The sequence below is a fragment of the Centrocercus urophasianus genome, unplaced genomic scaffold (genome assembly GCF_019232065.1).
Source record: "Centrocercus urophasianus isolate 14NV4802_14NV808 unplaced genomic scaffold, USGS_Curo_1.0 seq_10, whole genome shotgun sequence".
In the NCBI taxonomy this organism is placed as follows: Eukaryota; Metazoa; Chordata; class Aves; order Galliformes; family Phasianidae; genus Centrocercus; species Centrocercus urophasianus.
In genome coordinates, this window is record NW_024884142.1 from 1,301,195 (window position 1) to 1,315,424 (window position 14,230).

A 14,230-nucleotide genomic window follows, 5' to 3' on the forward strand; every position below is an offset into this window, starting at 1 on the left:
CAGCAGATTAACAGTTCTCTAAACAAAAAGTGTCCCATGCTACCTCCATTCTTGCCTGTTTATTGCTTTTGATCTATTCATACCAAAACATTCTTACTAATGAAAGTAATCACAAAATTGCCTAATAAGGTAATTTAGAAAACAGTTCACATTGAACATATGATCAAAAGGCATTTAACTTGCAGTTCCTGCCTCCTCTCCCCCAATAAACACATGGTTTACTGGCACTGCTGTGCTTCAAAACGGTTTTGAACATCTGGGAGAAGGGCTGATCAGCTTCACACAATAGTTGGACTCTATGCAGACCCAGGAACAGAGGTCATGATAAATAAAATGACTGCTTTGGCTCCAAAATTGCCTCAATCTTCTATAGACAAAGCACGATTGAAATGCATCTATCTGTGGATAGCATCTGGAGAACTCTGAATATGTTTTGATCTGAATCTGATGGGCTTCTTTCAAATGAAAATAATCTGAAGACACTGTGGAAAATTTTTAAAACCACAGACAACGTAAACTTTGGCCTAATACTCTCTTTTAGAGCATTGACCTTGTTTTTCTACAGTGTGAAAAAATAAAATCAATATAATAATGGTACTGCAGTAAAATTTCAGCTTGCTCTTGGCTTTAAATAACTTTATTGTCTCCTTTCCCCCTGTCTGTGTCTGCTGCATTTGGCACTAGCAGTTATTAAAATGAAACCAAGTTGAAAGAAAATTTAAATATCATAAAAAGAAAACCAGCAGTGCTTCTGGCTCACTTTGCTAACACTGTGGTCACCTTTACAATTTGCCAGGGTTTTGTATTCCCCAGCTGTTCTATTTGAATTTGCATGCATAAAGAAACCCCAACTTTCTACCAGAATAATAACTTGTACTTTGCAGATTTAAAAGTACTAATTTCTTATATATATATATATATATATATATATTTTTTTTTTTTTAAAGGAAAAGTTGTTCCTTCCCCTGATTATACATTAGAACAAAAAAAATCAATGGTTTACTAATGATTTCAATTATTTGGTCTAAAATTTCCTTCCTTTTTAGCCTGCAGTTTTGTATGAGTGAGTGAGCCTGGCTGTAACAGTCCTACTGTTGCACTATAATGTGCACCACTAACAAGGCTATGAAAACTTTATAGGAAAGTAACAATTAAAGAGAAGAAAACCCAACATTCAGCCAAAATTATGGCCTTTGCGCCTCTTCTGCTCCTTCAGCATGAAAACAATATCCACCTATTGTCAAACACAGCCCTGCCTTGGTGAAGAGAGAAGCAGCAAAAATGGGAACCAGGAAAAGCAATGGAAAGCCCAAATGTAGGCAGTGCTAGAAGAAAAATGGGAGTTTGCTCTGCTCAGCCCTGGGCCTCTCAGAAACAGGGAAACTCTAAGCCTTTGAGGAAGAACAATCTGCTTAAGTATGTGTTACACTGCAAACACAGATTTTGCAAAGGGACACACGATGTTCCACCTCTAATTTTCCCTCAAACACACCACGCTCAGAATAAAAAATACAGAGTTCTTACTTTGGTAGTCGAAGCTGGAGACGAGTTGGCCACCAGGCTCGTGATCACATCGCTGCTGACGGTGGTGCAAGTAGCTGTGGCTGGAGTGGGGAGCCGGGAGGGGACGATGGGCAGGGGCAGAAGCCCAGGGCGGTTGTTGCTGTTGGTGCTGGCAGCGCTGCTGCAGTTGGTGCTGCTGACGTGGTTGCCGTTGGAGCTCCAGTCCCGACGATCCCACCCGGCCCGATAATCTCGTTCAAACCGGCTGTGGTGCCGTGACATCTCGATGTAGGGCAACTTCTGCTCACGGGGAACTCGAGACCTTGCCTGAGGGAATGAAAAGAAAAGGATGTAAGGGATGAGGCCCCAGCATAGCGCTTGTACCCTGCAGTCCTTGGGGCAAATCCCTGCTGTACGTCCTCTGCATCAGAGGAGCGCTGCTTCATTCCCCTTCCTAGCTGAACATCAGGAGGAAGAGAGCGGTGGTGTTGTAAATGTTAATCAAGAACAGAAAAGAGAGATTTAGAACAGCTACAAGCATGTGGTGGAGAGACCCATGCCTCAGACCTGATGAAACACCATCTGCCTGAACTCTCCAGCAGAATAACAAGCAACAGCACACAAAGCGGAAGTTAGAAGAAAATCATTCAAACGTTTTGATAACAGGAAAATGTTTCCAACAGCTCCATCCTGTAGTTTTCTCAACACCCTTCAGATCTATGATTTTTTTTCTGCGCCTGATGTGTGACCAAGCGTCACTCGTAAAGATCGGACAGAAAAATCTACCTGTAAAGCTGCTCATCACCTTTCTGTTTTCAAAGTTGAGTATCAGTTTGTACCCTTCCCTCCCTTCCTTTTCACTAAACCTTCTCGCAGGAACACTTCACCCCAAGGACACCTGAGACAAGGCAAGCCAACATTTCCCATCTCCTCTTGTGCTTTTGGCTAGATTTAAAACACTTAATGTACTCAATCAGATGTACAATCAAATGACCAAATCACTTTGTGTGATCATCCTGCCCTTATCATTCCTTACCTCCTTGGTCTTTGTTATCCACAGATTTTATCAGCCAGAAACAACGTCTGCACACAACACAGGGAGTTGAGACTCCCAACATCTAATCCTAGTTCTAGTAATTATATCTTACACAGCCTACAGCACTTACTTAAGCCTCATTGGTGAGGTTTCCTAACCTACAAAATGGGTGGCAATAATGTTATTTTCCCAGCAGAGGTCTGAGTAACCAAGAGTCTGCAGCATTTGAGATTGAAGAACAGTATAAATAAATGCTAAATATATTTATTCCCATAAATAAATAATGAGTATCTAGGTCACTGCAGCATCTGATTTATTTTATTTGCATCACACGATGCAATAAATTGTTTGTAATAATAACAACAGGTCAGCTGAAGCGATTTTGCTTTACAAATTCTTAAATACAAAAATAGACAGTAGAAATATCTGCTAATAATGGCTGAGGAGGGAAGCTGAAACAAAACTCATCCAGAAACTTAAAAGATAACAAACTAATTCAGAGAGATATTATTTAGAAGTGATATAAAACAGTGTGCCCAACAATTTCAGTAGTTATTCACCTGATAGAAGAAAAAAAAGGGTAAACTAAACCAGCTGCTATGACTAAATACAGTGTATTAAAGGCTCACCTGGTTCACCAGAGAGATACTGGCTTGAGAGGAGGAAAATTCTTCCTGAGTTAAAAAATCAATACTATAAATGTGGTTAGAATAGAAACAAACAAAATCCCTACCACAATCACAATCCTCCAACAAAGATCTCACAATAACTTGCAACGGTTTTAAACTGAGACGGGGAAGGTTTAGGTTTAGATATTAGGAGGAAGTGTTTCACCCAGAGGGTGGTGAGGCACTGGAACAGGTTGCCCAAGGAGGCTGTGGATGCCCCATCCCTGCAGGCATTCAAGGCCAGGCTGGATGTGGCTCTGGGCAGCCTGGTCTGGTGGTTGGTGACCTGCACACAGCAGGGGGTTGGAAGTGGATGAGCACTGTGGGCCTTTGCAACCCAGGCCATTCTGCGATTCTATGAAAGACTTCAGGGGACTGGGGCACATAGCTGATAGAGCAGGTGTGCAGGTGGTTTTTTCTTCTATACCTTCAGTAGCAAGGAATGATACTGAGAGGATCCAAAAAAACAATAAATAGCTTAGAAGTTGGTGCAAACACAGGAATTATTTTTTTTTCCTGACCACGGGGCAATTTACTTGACACCTGGCTTGATGGCTGCAGCTGGAAGCAGCCTGTCTCTGAGGGGTAAGAGGATCTTGGCCAAAGAACTGGTGGGACTCATTGAAAGGTCTTTAAACTAGGTATGAAGGGGGAAGGGGACAAAACGAGGCCTGCTGGGCTTGAGCAGGTCATTCCAGGGCTTGTACCAAAGTTGATGGGCGAAAACGGTGGAGCACAAAGGGAAGGACTGGGGCTGGGGTATGCTGGGGTTGCTGCTGTTCTAGGGGATCCCAGATCCTCTATAAGGGTGGTGAGACAGAAAGCCCAGCTGAAGTGCCTCTATACCAATGCACACAGCCTGGGAAATAAGCAGGATAAGTTGGAAACCGTGATGCGCTTGGAAAGTTATGACCTTGTTGCTATCACAGATGAGTGGGATGATTCCTGTAACTGGAATACCACCACTGGGGGGTATCGGCTCTTTAGAAGGGATAGAGGAGGTAGGAAGGGTGGAGGAGTTGCCTTCTATGTCAAAGAGTGGATAGACTGTGAGGAGCTTCCTCTGAGAAACAGTCAGGAATGGGTTGAGAGCCTGTGGGTCAGAATTAGGGATGGGTCTAACAAAGGCCAGCTGGTGATAGGGGTATACTACAGCCACCTGACCAAGGGGAGACTGTTGATGAGGCTTTCTTGTTTCAAATGCAGGAGGCTTCGTGCTCACGGGCTCTCATCCTGGTGGGGGTCTTCAACCATCCGGATATCTGTTGGAAAGACCACACGGCGAGCTGCAAGAGGTCCAGGAGGCTCCTGGAATGCACTGATGATAACTTTCTGGTCCAGATGTTGGACAGACTGACCGGAGGTGAAGCGTTGCTGGACCTGCTGCTCACCAATGCAGAGGAGATCATTAAAGGCATTAAAGTTGGAGGCAGCCTGGGTTGCAGTGACCATGCCCTGGTTGAGTTTGTGATCTCAAGGGATGTGGGCCTGGCAAAGAGTGGTGTCAAGACCCTGAACTTTGGAAAAGTGAACTCTAGGCTGTTCGATGGACTGTTGGCCAAGATCCCCTGGGATGCTGTCTTTAAAAACAAAGATGTTGAGGAGAGCTGGCTGCTCTTCAAGGGTGCCTTTCTAAGAGCACAAGAACTCTCTGTCCCTCTGAATAAGAAAGCAGGCAGAGGAGGTAGGGAACCGGCATGGATTGGCAAGGACCTGTTAGCCATTCTGAGAGCAAAGAAAGGTGCAAACAAGCTCTGTAATCAAGGGTGTGTCACTTGGAAAGAATACAGGGATGCCATTCGGATGTGCAGATGAGGATCAGGAAAGCCAAGGCACAGGCAGTACTGAACTTGGCAAGGGATGTAAAAAACAACAGGAACACTTTCTACAGATACATTGGCCAGAAGAGACAGGCCAGAGCAAGTGCACCTCCTTTGGTAAATGTAAAAGGAGAACTTGCTTCAACGGATGAAGAGAAGGCTGAGGTACTGAATGAGTTCTTTGCTTTGGTCTTCACTGGCGGCCAGGATTCCAGTACTTCTCACGTCCCTGAGCCCTGCATCCCTAAACCTCTAGGTGGGGACTGCGGCGGTAAATCCCCCCCCACTGCAAGGGCAGACGAGGTCTGAGACCGCCTCATGAGACTGAATGTGTACAAGCCTATGGGCCTGGATGGCGTGCATCCCAGGGTTCTGAAGGAGCTGGCTGAGGTGGATGCCGAGCCACTTCCCATCATATTTGAAAAGTCGTGGCTGTCAGGTGAGGTCCCAGATGACTGGAGGAAGGGTCACGTCACTCCTATTTACAAGAAGGAGAGCAAGGAGGACCTGGAGAACTACAGGCCAGTGAGTCTCACCTCCGTGCCTGGAAAGATCATGGAACAGATCATCCTGGATGACATGCTTGATCACATGAGGAATGGGCGTGTCATCCGTGACAGTCAGCATGGCTTCACCAGAGGAAGGTCATGCTTGACCAATCTGGTGGCCTTCTATGATGGAGTGATGGCATTGGTGGACAAGGGAAAGGCGACTGACATCATTTACCTCCACTTGAGCAAAGCCTTTGACATGGTCCCCCTCCACATCCTTATCTCCAAATTGGAGGGGTGTAGATTTGATGGGTGGACCACTCGATGGATAAGACACTGGTTGAAAGGCCGCAGACAGAGGGTGGTCATCAATGGCTCCATGTCCAGGTGGAGGCTGGTAACGAGCGGCATCCCCCAAGGGTCTGTGTTGGGATGCCACTGATATCTTCATCAATGACCACTGAATCGAGTGCACCTTCAGCAAGTTTGCTGACGACATCAAGCTGAGTGGTGCGGTCAACATGGTGAGAGGAATGGATGCCATTCAGAGGGACCTCAACAGGCTAGAAAGGTGGGCCCAGGTGAACCTGATGAGGTACAACACAAAGTGCAAGGTTTTGTACTTGGGCAGAGGAATCCCAGGCATCCCTACAGACTGGAAGGAGCGGTTCTTGAGAGCAGCGCTGTGGAGAAGGATCTGGGGGTCTTGATGGATGAAAAGCTTAACATGAGCCAGCAGTGTGCTCTTGCAGCTTGGAAAGCAAATGGTATTCTGTGCTCCATCAGAAGAGGGGTGGCCAGCAGGGACAGGGAGGTGATTGTCCCCATCTACTCTGCTCTTGTGAGGCCCCATCTGGAGTACTGCGTCCAGGTCTGGAGCTCCCAGTACAAGAAAGACAGGGAGCTGTTGGAGAGGGTCCAAAGGAGAGCCACAAAGATGATCGGGGGACTGGAGCACCTCCCCTACAAAGACAGGCTGAGAGAGCTGGGCTTTTTCAGCCTGGAGAAAAGAAGGCTGCGGGGTGACCTCATTGCAGCCTGGCAGTACCTAAAGGGAGCCTACAAACAGGAGGGTAATCGACTCTTTGCAACGGTAGATAACAGCAGGACAAGGGGAAATGGTTTTAAATTAAGGGAGGGGAGATTTAGGTTGGATGTCAGGGGGAAGTTCTTTACTATGAGAGTGGTGAGGTGCTGGAACAGCTGCCTAGAGAGGCTGTGGATGCCCCATCCCTGGAGGTATTCAAGGCCAGGTTGGATGGAGCCCTGGGCAGCCTGATCTAGTATTAAATGGGGAGGTTGGTGGCCCTGCATGTGGCAGGGTGGCTGGAGATTCTTGAGTTCCCTTCCAACCCTGACCATTCATTCTGTGATTCTGTGATAAGACTCTATGAATGGCCATTCTATGAATGGTTGTGGTCCTCTGAGCAGTGAGCACCTTTAGCACGTGGTGGAAACCACACAGTAGGGCTATAGATGTTGACCACAAAACCAATACTCCACATACTGGTACTACTTGAAGACAGTGTCTTTAAAGGTGAAAAATTCTATCTGAAAACACCCTTTATTATTCCTTGCCTCTGGAAAAGTTTCTTCTTAAAACTGCACATTTTCCCTCTCTGTATGAAGCTATCTTTTTTGACGGTTTGGAAGGTGGCTGTCAATTGAATGCCCTTCTCCTTCTGAGCTTTAGGATCTCCATTAGCTGTGTTAGTGTACTCCTTGACAAAGCAATGAGAGAGAACCAAATCACATAGCCCCCACCCACCCACACACTTGAGTATATCTGACATTTAATTCAGCGGAGAGCAGCGCACACATGCACATAAGTCAATAGCTAGCAGTTTTTGCCACACGATCCAAGACACCATGCCCCCAGCAATTCTACTATCAGATGAGACTGACAGGCAATTACGTCAATAACAAGCAGGAAAAAAGCTGGTGACTAAGCCATGCATTAAGAAGTTTACTTAAAACCTACCAACCTCTTCACAAGCAAGTTCTCCTCTTTGTCCAGCTACTCTATTTTATTATGTTTCCAATAAAAAATAAAAGCGAGGGTTGAAAATGCACTGCATTAAATATACACTGCTTGCTTCAAGCGTGTCATTTTTGGCTGGGTGCAAAGATACTTGACAGCAAGAAGACACGCAGGAATACTGGAGGGGATAGCTATCTAATAAACGGGGATTCAAGTGCCAGTGCTAGGTATTAATTGCTTCAAATTAGAAACAATATAAAATGTTCTCATAAATAGCTGCTGGGTGAGGTAAGAAATGGTTTGTGAACAGGCTGGCTTTTCTTTAAATGTATTTTCGGATCCAGTGTTTATGCTTTGTCTGGGCTATCTTTGTCAAGGATGATAATCATCATCATAATAACGCTTCAAACATCTTTAGTACTCGTAAGAAAAACTTCGCCAACAAACTGTGTTCTGCGCAAAGCCTAATCATCACATTCCTCTGCAGAGAAGTTGACACAGGACAGCACAAATCTTCTTGGGAAACAGCAGTGAAGGAGGCCAGCACAAACCAACACGAACAGCAAGGACAGCAGTTGCTAACCAAACACATACAAGTGTTTTCACCCCAACTCACTTGTTAGCAATTCCAAAATCCAAACCCTATGTCTGAGAATGTTGTCCCAATGCTCCTCGAGATCCAGCAGCTTGGGGCTGTGCTCACTGTCCTGTCCCATGCCCACCACTCTGTTGAAGAACCTTTTCCTGGTCACACAGCCTGTCCCTCCCCTGATGCAGGTTCATATCCAGTTTTAGAGTAGAATTTTCCAGACATGGATTTCTTTAGGATTTTTCTTAAGAATAAACCGAAAACCCCACCACCCCACCACTTTTCCACCATGGACAACAAGGGCAGAAAGACTGTAATGCTTACAAATGCCAATATCAATACCTACAAATAATTCATTGATTTTCCCTGTTAAAAGAATGTTTTTCTCAACATTTCTATGCATGCACACATCCTTTTCTAAGCCCTTCAAATAGCGTTAGATCCCTCTGAACACCACACAAAGGAAGAGAAAGAAGGTTTTCACCTTGTTTCTCAGACTTGGGAAACACCCAGTACTGTCCACAGCAAATTTGCTACCCCAGCTAAGCCTTAGCTATAAGTATAATCCATCAACCTCTGTTTTGGAGCTGATTTTTCAGCTAGAATGAAACTTCCTGCCACCATGCCTAGAAGCCAGCTCTTGAGAAGATAAGCTAAATCTATCTCAGATATGTCCATCCTCCATCGGAGCCATAAAACCACAGTGTAGACAAACTGAGCAATATAAGAACGTAGGATATGTGTATCTCAGAATAGAAGTCCAAGAGGAGGGCTATTGCAGGCTGCCACTGCTGAAAATCACTCTGTAAAGCTAATTCAGCTGACATACCATCTTGTGAAGATGGTGAAGTCAATGAGACAGGCCTTCCCCCACACTCTACTAGGATGTAATCACCGAAGTAGCTGGGTGTCTTTAATCTTGACTAGAAAGGAAACGTGTGTTCCTGCTTGTCACATAGAATCAAAGGATTTCATTGCGCAGCCAAAAGGAACAAGATTTTTCTTGGAGGGGGAAAAAGCACCCTTGCCAGAGAAGGAGAAGAGAGAGAAACCCATAGCTGATACAGGATGAGCTGATAAATACAAAGCAAAAAGAGCAAACTGGCATTAAGGGAGAGCTGTATAAAAAGGTTGTACGCTACAGAAGAGAGACTGCGCAACCAGAGGAAAATAAAAATCCCATGAGATACCTAAAAGGAGATTTAGTGATGTGGCGAAGCAAACAAAATGCCTGCCTTGGTCCCTGAAGAGCACCGCAGCCGTGGAGGCACTGCAAGAGCCATGCCAAGCACAGAGGACCTTCCTGGCTTCAGAGAACGACTGTGCAAAGTTCTGTGCAGACTGACAAGAGGACTGCATAGGAACCTGGCCTTTCTTCCATATTTACTTCCACAGCTAGATGGGCTCGGCATGGTTGAATAGGGAAGAAAGGAAGGGAGTAACGCAACAATACTGACTGCTCTTCTGAGGAACCTGACTCTCCTAGGTGTCCATCTTAGCCCTCCACAGCCAAAATACAATGCAGCAAGTGAGAGATGCCATAAAAAGCAACCACTTTAACCACCCCCTCTTGAGGAAAAGTGTATTTGGGAGCATCCTGGCTGGTGAAGACCAAGAGCTCCCGAAACTTCTCACATAAACAGCTTACTCAACAGTAGCATCTGAGACTTTTTTTTCTTGCAGAACGTGAGCATCTTCGGGTCTAAAATGTGGGCCACCAACATCTATGACTGCATCCAAGCTCCAAATTTACCTCAGACTTACCCCTTTGGCAATTAGGAAACCCTCCTGCCTTCTTAATTGAAAACCACCTCTGTGCTGGTATTCATTTTTCACCACATCTCTTCTGCTAGCTCATTTGTTCCTTGTTTCCACAGCTTCCACTCACATACACAGAGGCAAGAAAAAGACCAGAGGCATTTGAGATAGCAGCGTGCTAACTACAGGCCTCTTACCAGGTTCAAACAGATCATTGCTGCAGATTTATTAAACCTAAGTGATTAACATTTCATTTTATGCTCAGTACATTTAAACACAGCCCTTCTTCCCCCAAGCCCAAAGCACTCACTGTTCTGCAGGAAAAAAAAAAAAAAAGAAAAGCATTTCCTATTCATATTCCACTAAATGACAGTCCAGCTTGAGCCTTAGAGCAGCTTTTTCCCTGCTCTCCATGCTTATCTGGTCAAGGTCTCCTTAAAATGCCTGTCCTCACAGATATAAATACAAGGAAAAACAGGCTTTCAGCCAATCTGAAGCCAGAGAATCAGATTTCTTAGACTATTAGTCAACTACATTAAGTGATTTCAAAAATAAAGGTCAACCTTTTAATTTAAATTTTTCCCGGGTAAGCATCTGTTTCTAAATTTACCTTTTCTGTAATAACATTAAGAGAAATACGATCTGCAAGAGAAGTTGGGAGACAGCACAGTGGAAGTAGGTTCACAGCCATTAGGGAAATGGAAGAAAAGAGTTTGAAATGTTAAAATAAGCAGCTAAACAGCCTTCCATGTTTTCAGACTGGATGAACGGAAGCACGGGTAAAATGGGTTGTTAGGGAGCTTAAAAAGCAGTTAAGTGCATGCAAAGCGTAAGTATTTTATGAGATTCACACACAAAAAAAAGATGAAGAAGAAGAGAGAGATTTGCTGTAATGAGATCTAGCACGAAGAACTGTAAGTGATACAGAAGATGTCTAAGTATCTAATCTCAAATGATTTCAGATAGACGCTGCAGGCGAAATGCTACTGGATGCAGTTTTATCAGTGCACACCAACACAACAACCCCTTCCCGAGGCAGAGGGACTAAGGATGTTCATTTATATCTACAGCACCAAAACCACATTGGAATGTGTGAGCATTACCACAAATTCTGGATATCATTTAATTGCAAAGTCATACATGCACATGCATTAAACACAAATAAATGCATCTTAAAAAAAAAAAATCTTCCAAATGAAGCAGTGGACATATTAACCAGTAATAAATTAGTAGATCTGGCAGCTACAGGAGCCAGTCCTCACTTCAGAAGCATGACAAACAAAATGTTTAATTTGAGCTGCATTATTTATAACCTACAAAGACTTTCTTAGACATATACGGAATTATTGTTAGAAGTCTACATGGATCTGACTAATCCATTTTCACATTTTTTACTTAACCTCTTTTTTTCCATTTGGGTAACTTCACTGAAAGACTTCTTTGTTAGACTGAGGCAGTAGGAATCCAATCAAGAGATTCTGTAAAGCTGAACCACAAGCAGCTGTGTAGAAAGATAAGACCCAGAAATATTTGAGGGGCAAGGAAACAACTTTATTATCAAGCGAGGTCTACTTTTGTAAACCCCTGATTTAGTCTTGTAAACAGTTGTAAAGCTCTTGTAAAATCCGAGACAAGACAGAGACTTGAGCTGCCTTGCTACAATCAGATCTTTAAAAAAAAAAAAGGAAGGAGAAGAAGAAAAAAAATCTTAACCCTGTAAGTGATAAAGGAGCATGAGATTTAGGAGATTATGTAGGGTTTTACATAGGATTGAATTTTCCCAAATATATGCTAGAGGAGGCCATGCTTTGGGACACATTAAAAAAAAATAATCAGAGCTGAAACACTGTCTTCCCAGGACAGAGTTCACTATGTAGGGCACGTATGTAAGTTCTTTCCTTCTCTGCCACAAAGTATTGCAGAAAAAGTTGCATGCTCTTGAGTATTTAAGATGAACATGGATAGTTTTACATAGTTTGGATACGAAAAGATAAACTTGACTACTCAGTTGTAAACAAATACAGTGACACTGAGAGTGATACCCTACCTTACTGGCTTGGTGTCTTTCTCCCAAGGGTAGGAGAATACAGTCTTCCTAATGAAGAGGTATTAAGAAATCTGCATGTTTTATTATTAAGCTTCTGAGAAATTTCATGTGGAAATTTATATAAGATAAATCATTTCCTATGCTTCATTCTTTGCTTTCCAATGCCAGCTCCTTCACAACAAGTGGAGTAGGTAACACACCCTGATGCAATTTACGGATCACAAGCATTGGCGGGATGAGAAAAATCTGCAGCTGTCCAGAGGCATCTGAGGTCCTGAGGTTCACCCTGCTAGAACAGAAGATGAAGAACAAAGCCATCGCAAACCCTTGAGTGTGTCAAATTTGGACGCGCACAAAAAGGTGCAGGGTTTACAGCAGGCCCAAGGGTTACCTTCTGGGGAAGCCACCTATCAGTCAAACGTCTTGGACTATTTTCAGAGGCCTCGTTCCATATCCTCAGATACAGCTGCTGCCAATTATAAATTGATATAAAATGGTTTAGGGTATGTAGGTAACTTGAATATCCCTAACTCTATTCCTCTCTCTCTCAGTTTTCAGCTGTAAGCTCTCTCACTTGATCAGGTACACCCCCAGGGCTAAAAGCTCAGAGCACAACTCAACCCTTTCTATTCCCCAAAATCAATCGCAGCTGCCATTTGCGACAGATTCTTGGGCTTTGCAGTGTCCTTCTGCAGCAACACAACTGGAATTCTGCATGGCAGTTTCCTAAATGAAAATCCACCGGAACTTTACACAAAGGCCCAATAACTTTCTCAGATGTCTCTATGGGGTCCTGGGTAGCTGTTGCTGCTTTGCTAAATAAAAACAGGCAGAGTGGGGAAAAAAAAAAAATCATGTCCCTCTGTAACACTTCTGCTTACAAAACACTGCCCCAAACATTGACTCCCCTAATTAAATTATCTCATTAGCAAGAAAAGCAAACAAAAGAAAACCAAATGCCAAAAGCTGCTACGTTTACAGTCAGTTGGCGGGGAGTTGTGCAGGAAGGTTCACACAGTGAAGTCGGCAGCTGGGACTGAGAGTCCCTGCGCAGAGAATGGCTGGGCATGGCTGGGCATCACCAATTGACCACGCTTCAAAACTGAGAGGTAGAGGAAGGAGGCCAGGGACACGACTGGGTTTCTTCTGGGGAAATCCACCACCTCCTCAAAATGCATGGAGTGGCTGCCAGCACCTGACATACCTAATCTTGCTCAAGCCTTCATAGTTAATAAAGCAGAAATATAGAATAAGTTACTGTCAGTGTTGCCAAATGTCACCAATTAAATTTCACAAAATTTAATTAAGATCTGGGGTCTTTTGGGGCCGGTTTCAGAGAGGGGTGGACTAGGTCTGCCGATTACATTTGGACAAGGCAAGAGAAATTCCCTTTGATTTACTGCCATTCTCAATTTTCCAGCCCTTGGGGAAGGCTGATCAATCAGTCACTATTATTAGAGGAGAAAGGCTCTTGCCAAGGAAAGGGTTAAATACATCACATTTTACAGCAAAATCTCTCAGGATCACCTGTTTTCCTTCAAAACTTAAGTAACTGTATTTTTTACCTCTTATAGAATATTTTTGGGTTGTCCCATCCATGCCACTGTTCACATTTAAAAGCTTCAGCAAGCAACAGGAGAAACAATATATTTTCTCTTTCAGGACTGATGCCCTCTGACCATGCAGCGTTTTCTGCCACATTCTGTTTATCACTCCCCCAAACGAAGACCACATGTACACTGCAGCATGCAACAGCCACTAAGCATCTGGTCTATAAAAAGAGCTTATTAGAAGCAAAATGCCTCCGAAACAAACAAGAAACATTAAATCCACTGAACACAGACTAGCACAATCCATATCATCGTGCGTCTAAACGTCTTAGAGGTTTTAACATGATTTGCTCATATTGTTGTCTGAAGTGGGAGAGTGCAGTTATCCTGATGCTGCAGTAAGGCTGTATGTGAAGCCTGCACAAATGGGATGAACTACTGTTTTTCCAATTTCAAGTGCCCTAAACATGGGATGGTTGCTAACCTCCATGCATGTACCCCCAAAAGTTTCCTCACTCTTCATTTAAGGAGACAAATATAATTTTTTAGAGGTCCTGAAGGACTTAGTGGATACATTTTCTTGCCACATTTCTTGGAGACATTTGCTAGTTCAGTGACATGGGTACACCATCGACAGCAGTGAGTACCACAAACTCCTTACCCCTGAAATATTGGTCTTTTCTTCTAGCTCACCTGACAGACACTAGGAGATTTCCAATCTCTATGTTCTCTTCCTGTAGGATGTCACAGAATGTAACCAGAGCCCATGTTATCTGTCTGTATGCCA

General features: G+C 43.8%; 1 protein-coding gene across 2 annotated transcripts in view; it reads right to left on the reverse strand.

The window, feature by feature from the left end:
* The window catches only part of KLHL29 (kelch like family member 29), a 403,260-nt gene that overhangs the window by 245,392 nt on the left and 143,638 nt on the right, over positions 1–14,230 (reverse strand). For both annotated transcript variants that reach the window (XM_042829821.1, XM_042829815.1), the window contains exon 3: positions 1,525–1,830. In XM_042829821.1, coding sequence (XP_042685755.1) covers positions 1,525–1,785 — 261 coding nt within the window. In that variant the 5' untranslated portion in view covers positions 1,786–1,830. The remainder of the gene's footprint in view (positions 1–1,524; positions 1,831–14,230) is intronic.